Source organism: Setaria viridis, chromosome 1 (genome assembly GCF_005286985.2).
Source record: "Setaria viridis chromosome 1, Setaria_viridis_v4.0, whole genome shotgun sequence".
NCBI lineage: Eukaryota > Viridiplantae > Streptophyta > Magnoliopsida > Poales > Poaceae > Setaria > Setaria viridis.
Window position 1 is genome coordinate 6,350,861 of NC_048263.2, and position 8,656 is coordinate 6,359,516.

The 8,656-nt window shown below is 44.5% G+C and overlaps 1 protein-coding gene across 1 annotated transcript; it reads right to left on the reverse strand.

Annotated features, from left to right (window-relative positions):
* Nucleotides 1-710: 710 nt before the first annotated feature.
* On the reverse strand, nt 711-5,399 carry LOC117865581 (glyceraldehyde-3-phosphate dehydrogenase GAPCP1, chloroplastic). Its single transcript, XM_034749807.2, has 14 exons — nt 5,197-5,399; nt 4,660-4,733; nt 4,506-4,564; nt 4,368-4,406; nt 3,928-4,028; nt 3,326-3,438; nt 2,700-2,799; nt 2,459-2,605; nt 2,252-2,312; nt 2,063-2,160; nt 1,847-1,989; nt 1,336-1,419; nt 1,162-1,251; nt 711-1,068 (listed from the first exon to the last, which is right to left on the reverse strand). The coding sequence occupies exons 1-14, from the start codon at nt 5,269-5,271 to the stop codon at nt 1,014-1,016; spliced, it is 1,239 nt and encodes a 412-aa protein (XP_034605698.1). The 5' UTR covers nt 5,272-5,399; the 3' UTR covers nt 711-1,013.
* Nucleotides 5,400-8,656: the final 3,257 nt, after the last annotated feature.

Here is an 8,656-nt window from a genome sequence, read left to right on the forward strand (position 1 = left end):
GGCGCCTTCATCGCGATGTCCTCTTGATTATGGCTTATTGGGTTGAGATCTCTATTCCGTTGGTCCTATAACTGGAGCTGGGGATATTAACATGATTATCAAGTTTCGTTACGATCCCAAATCCGTGAGGGGATGCAGCTCAGATGGTAGAGCGCTCGCTTAGCATGCGAGAGGTACGGGGGGATTGATACCCCGCATCTCCATTTTGTTTTTTGGCAGTTCTTTTTCTTGCGTTCCAGTTCGACCCTGCCGCGCCGGCCGCCCACATACCTCGTCAGCCACGCTCTGGGTAGTCCGGCTGCTGCTGGAGTCAGGCGACGCCGAGCTCGGTGTCCCGCGACGCGATGCAATGCCCTTAGCGCCATGCTGCTGATCTCCCTCGCGATTGCTGAGTAAATCATCAAGTTCCGCATCTGCTCATGCCCATTCGTTAAACATGCATGCGTCGACAGTCGATTCGTGATCGGGAGGTAACTCATTGCCTGCCAGACTGGCAGGCCCGGAATCTCGGCCACATGAGCAATGACGATAGAAGTACACGGCAAACACGCCTACATGAGCACCTTGAGGGCGCGCTGACGGCGAGACGTACGAGAGATGCATTGTGGCCGCACAACTCACGCTGATGACTTATGGGCCACACGCAGATGGTTCAAACAAAACGAGATAGATCCAATTGGTCATCGCTCAATGCCATCCTATCATCACGCTTGGCTCCAAACATGGACTGCCTAATTATACCACCTTACACAAAGGGCACAAATCACAAGCAATGAATCGAGTCGACGGGCCATATGGTTCACTCAATTCCGCAGATGCATGCCTTGGCACTACGACCAAACTTTACCCCTTCAACAACTAACATACAAGTCATGGATCTGAGTCCATTTATGCTCTCAGTTTGAAGTGGTCCACATCATCTTATTCCAAAGAAGAGCTACGAAGAAAATGGCCGTCAAAATTGCAGCCTTTCCTACTAGGCTACTGGAGGAATGAGTAGGGATCTCCGCACATCAGTGCTTGGCGCTGACGAGAGCCATGTGGGCGATCAGGTCCAGAACCCGGTTGCTGAAGCAAACCAAACAAAGATAAATGAATCCTTGGGCCAATTGGAGAATTATAACATTTAAAAATGCAAAGAAATAAGCAGCGAACTCTCACCTGTAGCCCCACTCGTTGTCATACCAAGACACAAGCTTCATGAAAGACGAGCTCAGTCCAATACCAGCCTTGGCATCAAAGATACTTGACCTGGTACAAAGACAGTGATGCGATTTCAGCTACATTTTCCCAGACATGGAAAATTAGGTTATGAACCTAGAAACAAGTAATCACCTAGAATCACCGACGAAATCATTGGAAACAACATCCTCATCTGTGTAGCCTAGGATACCTTTGAGTGCACCCTCTGATGCCGCCCTGAAAAAATGAGGTGATGTATAAGATCCACTGTAGGTCAGCAGATAATATGAACATGATTGCTCTGCATAAATCCTAGTGGTAGGAATACTGCAGCAGATCACACTTCAAATGAAGTCCACACAGAATTTCTTGTGCAGCCAGAGTAACATGAGCAAACAATTGAGCTACCTAGTGAGCAACTGAGATATTTTATACCCCCTCAGCAGCCAACACAGGCTACAACTACCTCCAATCAATGCGCAACATGCACTCAGGGATCTGTAGTATGACCATGTGGGCCCTCAAATTGGGACCAAATTAGGACTCCTCTATCAATAAACTTGTGTGAAAGCTTATGTATTACTCAATGGGATGACAAACCAGAAACTGAAAGGTATTGAAAAAGGAACCAAACGGTAGTAACAAATGAGAGAATTCTACGTACTTGATGGCTGCTTTCACATCATCATAGGAAGCACTTTTCTCAATCCGACATGTCAAATCCACCACAGAGACATTTGGTGTTGGAACTCGGAAGGCCATGCCAGTGAGCTTTCCATTCAGCTCAGGTAGGACTTTTCCAACAGCCTAAAAGCAAAACAAGTAAGCCAAAAAACACAAGTTCTAAAAGGAACAAGATGCGCCTTTGACTTTAAGGTACCTTTGCTGCACCAGTGGAGCTAGGAATTATGTTTTGGCCAGCACCACGTCCTCCCCTCCAATCCTTCATCGAAGGACCGTCAACAGTCTTCTGGGTGGCTGAACATGATAAAGTAATATTTTCATGACAACTAAGCTTCAACAAATGACTTAACAGATAAAACACACTGGAGAACAACCAGCAACCAACCTGTTGTGGCATGAACAGTTGTCATGAGACCCTCCACAATGCCAAATTCCTCGTGGACAACCTGCACAGCGCCACAGCGTAATACAAATGAGTGTGTTTGGAAAGGTAGAAAAATATGAGCCACAGAAGCCATTTATTGTGATTGCCATCAACTGTTGCTCGACAGAAACTGAGGACTTGTAAAAAGAAAGCAACAAGAAAAGTAACCTTGGCAAGTGGAGCAAGGCAGTTGGTGGTGCAACTTGCATTAGAAACAACATTCATCTTTGGGTCATAGCTATTCTCATTAACTCCAACAACAAACATGGGAGCATCTGCTGATGGCGCAGATATCACCACTTTCTTGGCACCACCCTGTAAATAAAGCAGAAAACTCACCATTTTGTTTGACATCAAAATGTATGCACTCGCTAATTAGATGGCATTGTTGAAGAACTGGTACACAAACCTTTAAGTGTGCTGATGCTTTGTCCGTTGTCGTAAAAACACCAGAAGATTCAACAACATATTCAGCTCCATAGTTACCCCATGGAATCTCTGCAGGATCTCTGGAAATATTGAAGCAAACAGTTGCAAATTCTTAAAACAAACACTAAACTAAGAATCTAAGACTGCTAATTGTAAAAAGCTACAGAACAAAGAAGCACAACAAATAATTATATGACGATAAGAAGTGCAAAAGATTGGAATGGTGCATTACGCTAATATACAACAGAGTGCTTGTGCTCTGAAAATAGCATAAGTATGTTGAGAACATTACGCATTTACATGAAAAAGATGTGCATGGTAACAGGTCAAAGAAATCTGTGATGCTGAATGACATGCTTGCTAATAAGGTGTGCCTTTGAAGCAGGCTGGAATAAACATTTGCCAAGTGATTCAAAAGTAATTCAAGTACAAGCCATCTAATGTCACCGAAACAGAGAGGTACGTATCCATAAGAAGCCAAAAATCCAACCTTGTTACCACAATTGCAAGAGTGCAATGCCATGTAGAATAAACAAATATAATACTAAGATTGGGAACAGTAGCAATCAAATCAGATAATCCTGCAGTGTCAAATGTCAGCATTACCTTTTGCTTGTAATTGTGATCTTCTTCCCATTGATCTCCAGGGTTGATTCATCCACGACATGAATAGAACCCTTAAATGGACCATGAGTGGAGTCATACTTGAACATATAGGCCTGGAGAAGGGTAAGATTAAGTTGTTAAACCAACAGTGAAAAAAAGAATGTAATAGTAGAATAAAATCTGTAGATTCAAATGCACTGCATTGTTCCACTGGATAATATGCATTCACTGAACAGATAAGATAGGGAAGACAGTTGTGAAAAAAATAAATGGAAACAAAAGTTGCAAGAAAAATGGAAACAATGCTTTTGTATGATCATACATCAATTATCTTGTAAAGCCAACGATTTCATGTCATATTTAAGCAACTGTGTGAAAGCAGATAAAGCATAACATCCATGAGCCAACAGAAATATAGTTAGCATTAGATTAAACAGTATAATTTCAATTAATGTAGTAAAACCTTGAAGTAACTGTGCAGCTCTCAAAGGTACAGAAGGAAAATTCAAGCAAACTTTTAATCAGTGGTTGCTGTTAAACAAATTGTGCAGAGTCCAAAATTTGAGATATTATAATTAAATAATTTCACGTTGCTCCCTTACCATGTACTTAGCATCAATGAAAGGATCATTCACAGCCACAACTTCAATATCATCTCTGCTGGTTGCAATTCGCAGGACCAACCTGCCAATCCGTCCAAACCCTACAGTAACAAGAAAAGGGCCAAGTACAACTCAGAACTACTCTCCTACTTTATACTCTATGTAACGAACTGCAGATTAACAAAGAAAGATGAGAACGATTCAATTGCTCAATGTAGTTAGCTAGTGCACAAAATAGTCAACTGAGAGCTAGAAAGTAGAAACTGCCCTTGTAATACCTCACAACATGATATCTAAAGAAGTGCATTTCGTTTTTGCATTGACCAGGACTTAAGACTGAATGCATTGACCAGCAAAGCCCAAGGAGGTCTATATTTGATCATTCAGATTACAATAGTTTTTATATCAACTTAATTCCAACAATGTCATTTAGAACTCACCGTTGATGCCAATCTTTGTCTTCTCCCCACTCGAATATTCTACATAAAAAAATAAAAGAACAACAAATTTATAAATCCACCACAAGCTGCACAATTCTCTCGGAATTTTTCTGGTCGGTGAGCCCAACAGCTACTTACGTGGGACGGCAGGGGGTGCCTGTGTAGCTATCGCCCTCAGCGGCTCGACGTTCCTCGCACTTCAGTTCACAAGAAGTTTGGCAGACCACATCAATATACAAAAATTACAGTTACAAAGGCAACGGCAACTAGGGAATCAGGAGTGGTTGCTCACGATGAAGAGGAGGCCGCGATGGAGGGGAACCTGCAGCCAAAGTGTGCCGAGCCGGTGCTCCTCACGCTCGAGACCTACAACATAGCAGCCAAATCGCATCAGTGGGGCACCGCAATGTCCTGGAAATTACACATCAGGGGTGAGGGCATTGGAATCAAACAGTAAACCGAGGTCCTTGCGAGGGGACAGGGACAAAGAGGGAACTGCTGGCGCATGCGAACAGAACTTGGGACAAAATTCGGGCCCCAGAAACAAGGACAAAGCTCCCAGTCCCTCCAAGCCCAAATGGTACGATTTTACGCCCAAACATACAACGAAACCGCAGGAAAAAGCACACCGTAATTTTCGCCAGGGGCGCGGTTGGCAGTCACACCAAACTAGGATCGGAGCCAAATCTAGGCGCAGCAATGGATCCATGAAAGGAATTAAGGAACCCGCAACCACCCGGGCGAGCTCCAGTAAATCGCCAGTGGAATCTAGAGAGAGAGAGAGAGAGAGAGAGAGAGAGAGAGTACAGGCATCAGACGAGTAGTATACCTTGATGGGGTCGACGGCGGCGCGGGATCCGGCGGCGGCCGCCGCGGCGCGGAGGGGCACGGAGAGCGCCGCCATGGGGAGATGTGGAATGGGATGCGGGCGGGTTTGCGCGTCCGCCTGCTAGGGTTTGACCAGGGCGGCGGGGAGGGGACCGGGGGCACCGGGGCAGGGAGGGTTTTGCCTTTCGGGGGCGCGGAAGAGGTGGAGGGAGGGAGGGAGGGAGGGAGGGAGGCGAGCAGGGGGGGAGGTGGCGGCGGGGCGTTCAGCCGTTCAGCGTGTTCTCGTTCGTATAAAAAAGAGGAGGAGGAGGAGGAGAAAAAACAAAAAGGTGGCCGCGCAACGCAACGTGCAGCGCGGCGTCCCGGCCGCCCGGGGGTAGGTGGCGGGTGCCCGTGCGTGCGATCGCCGCGGCGCTCCTCCACGTTCCCTGCTCGTGTTCCCTCTTCCCTGCGCTTGCGATGCGTTGCGTGCGTCGCCTACCCCCACCAAACCTTCCGAGGCTCTGGGCTCTTTAATATACTGCTAACCACTCCGGTAAAGACAATCAAGGGCCCCATCAGGGTTTTGATTATTGAGAAAAGAGATCGATTTCTATTCGTCTGTATGGCTCTATGCAAGCTGCCTTTGACTACATCGATGCCTTTCTACCAATCTACCAGCCAATTGATTTCGATTTTGGCTTGCTCTCCTCTCATGTTTCGTGATTAGTTTTCTAAGTGGTTACTTAGGGTTTGGGCTTCGCTCGCAAACACCGACATCCTAGCTCCATTTTGGAGCACAGGAATTTTCATCACCTGTAAAACGGATTATGAGTCTAAATCTGTACTCATAAAGTTCATTACCGACTCTCTTTAATTCAGTTAATATATTTATTATTTCTACTAAAATATGTTATATATTTATTTTTCTAAAATATGCCATCTTTGAAAAAAAAACTACTCATATAAATTAATGAAGGTAACTATAAAAGATCGGTGGTGACCTTATGTGACCTAAAACACAGATGAGTAAGAGAGTAGGTGTTTTCCTTCTTTTATGTTACTTTTTGGATAATGGAAAAGTATTCCAGCTTCGGATGAGGAATCATTTCATAGTTATCACTCATACAAATAAAAGTGCATAAAAATTTGGCAATCATAAATTAAAGGATCGAAATGAATAAATATAGAAATGATGTCTCCAGAGCGCGACATGCTACGATCAGGAGCTCTTAGTCATCGCCAATACGCCACAAAGCATTGCTATAACAATTTCAAAATGCACAAGTTCTGGGGAGGTAAGTTTGAACTACTATTTTTTTAATCATTATGTCGACTCGGAATGCACTCGGTTAAAATTATTAACACCTCATATAGTAGGATGATCAATGTATGTGTAAGGAAAATGCACTTAGGCTATCATTGATTTTGTTGATTGTGTGTCAACACTAACCTATGGACTAACAACATTTGCGAGTATACAAGGTTTAGTCATATGGATGCAAGTGATTGACTTGGGGAATCAAACAACATGGAACAAAAGTCAAAAAGGACATGTACAAGATCCTAGAAGATCTTAAAGCAGAAAGTTGCAATGGTTGGCAACGGCTAGTTTTTTGAGTTGGGCTATTTATACCCAATTGCTTGGCTTTTTGAAGGGTGTTAGAGCTTGGAGAAGATATAGGCTTGATTCTCACATACACACAAGTTCTCTATCCACCAAAGTGCTAAAGAGAAGATTAAGACAATTAGTATAAGGCTTAGATCTTGATTAATGCTAGTTTAGACCTATTAGCGCTTTGCTTCAGGGATTAGCCTAGAGTTAGATGAGGTTTGCACAACTCCTTTGTATCGGTGCTTGTGCGCACCAAGAGTTGTAAATCCAGGGCTTGTAAGTCTTTGCGAGACTCTCCAACCGCGTTTGTGGAGTGGCCGCCGGTGCTTGTGATAGGGAGGAGATGCCCTAGGCGTTTTTGCCGAAACTCTACCAAGTGAAGAGCGGCAAGGAGCATCCGGGAGAGATTAGGCGGAGATCCACTTTGCGCGTGGGGAAGGCCCGTCGGCTATCCTATGAAGTTACATGATCGGGGAGTTTATACCCTTGCGCGGGCATTCCCTTTGAGAGGGGCTCCAATAACGAGGAGTAGTGGAAAGTTTTGCTTTCCGATACCTCAGTAAAAATCGTCGTGTTGTCACGTCGGGAGTTTGCATTCTCTACCTCATTTACTTCCTCATTTCTTATTGCACTTATAATTCAGTGTTTAATTGGAACCTAAGATGCAAAACTTTTTTACGGTAAAGATAGCAACACATAGAAAAACCTAGTGCACATCTTAATAGATTTTGAAATGGATTTTTATACGTGCTTGGAGCCTTAGTTTTTAGAACATCCAATTCACTTCCCGCCGCTCTTAGGGTGTCACGTACCAAAGTAGCAAGTCGAGAATACCATTTGGCTTCTCAGTGCTCACCCTCGATTGCTCGAGAGCTGAGATGCACCATCAGAGGCTAAGTTGGAAAACAGTCACACAGTAGCACTTTGGAAGCACAGCGTGCAAACGAATGTCACCTTCAGCGAAAGCAGACAGGCAACTTTGGTAATCAGAACAAATTCGTGCCTGGTTGCCCACGCTAGAATCAGAACTTTGGTAATGAAAGGCATTAGCAACCGGTCGCCGTTGCTCTGTGCAAAAGAGGAAGAAAAGAAAAGATTGCAGATTCGATTCCCCACTCGATCGCTACGAGAAAAGTGCCCCCCATACGCCGGTCGGTCGATGGCGACTATGAGCTATCAAGACAAAGCCATTCCTTTTAAGTTTTAATTACTAGGTTACGCGTTGTCTTCATCGCGGATGGCAGCAGGTTATTTTTCGTAATCAAAGCCTAATCATCAGAGGCGCCCTAAAAAAAAAATCAACAGAGGCGTGAGAGGGAGTGCAGTCGTTGTCGTGCAGCTTTGGAAATGGGCCGAAAAAAGCCTAGAAACCTCCGTCGGGGCGTTTGAGCAATTCGCTGAGGCAGCAGCCCGCCAATCAAATGCGCAGCCCACCATCTCGGAATAAATATTTCAAACCCGCCGGACCTGGGGGAAAAAAAACGAAAAAGGCCTTGTCGAGTTCTGTCAGTTCGATGGGGAATTGGGGAGCGTCGTGACTTCCTCCAATGCTGGAGCAACAAGCCAAAAGGCAAAAAGGCGACAAAAGGATATCGCCAATGAACGGAATGCGTTCCAGGTGTTGCTAAAACTCAGGAATGGCTAAATGCCTAAATCTCTTTTTTTGAAATATAAGGAATTGCTAATTCCTTTTTGAAAGATCAGGAAATAAAGCTCACACAAACAACACTTGAATACGATGCCTAAGATTATAGGCGATCGTGTCTATCCGCGCTAAAGTGAACGGGTATATCCAATACTCTTGTTTCACGATATTTTGTGCTTATGCACACAGTGCACACAATGTGAAATTGGAACATATGAAAGA

Excerpts from the sequence above, each read along its gene's own strand:
- LOC117865581 (XM_034749807.2), bottom strand. The coding sequence starts at position 5,271 with ATGGCGGCGCTCTCCGTGCCCCTCCGCGCCGCGGCGGCCGCCGCCGGA. Across the intron at positions 4,407-4,505 it reads GGCACCCCCTGCCGTCCCAC|AATATTCGAGTGGGGAGAAG; the intron begins GTAAGTAGCTGT and ends TTTTTTATGTAG. Across the intron at positions 2,606-2,699 it reads AAGCATCAGCACACTTAAAG|GGTGGTGCCAAGAAAGTGGT; the intron begins GTTTGTGTACCA and ends CTTTATTTACAG.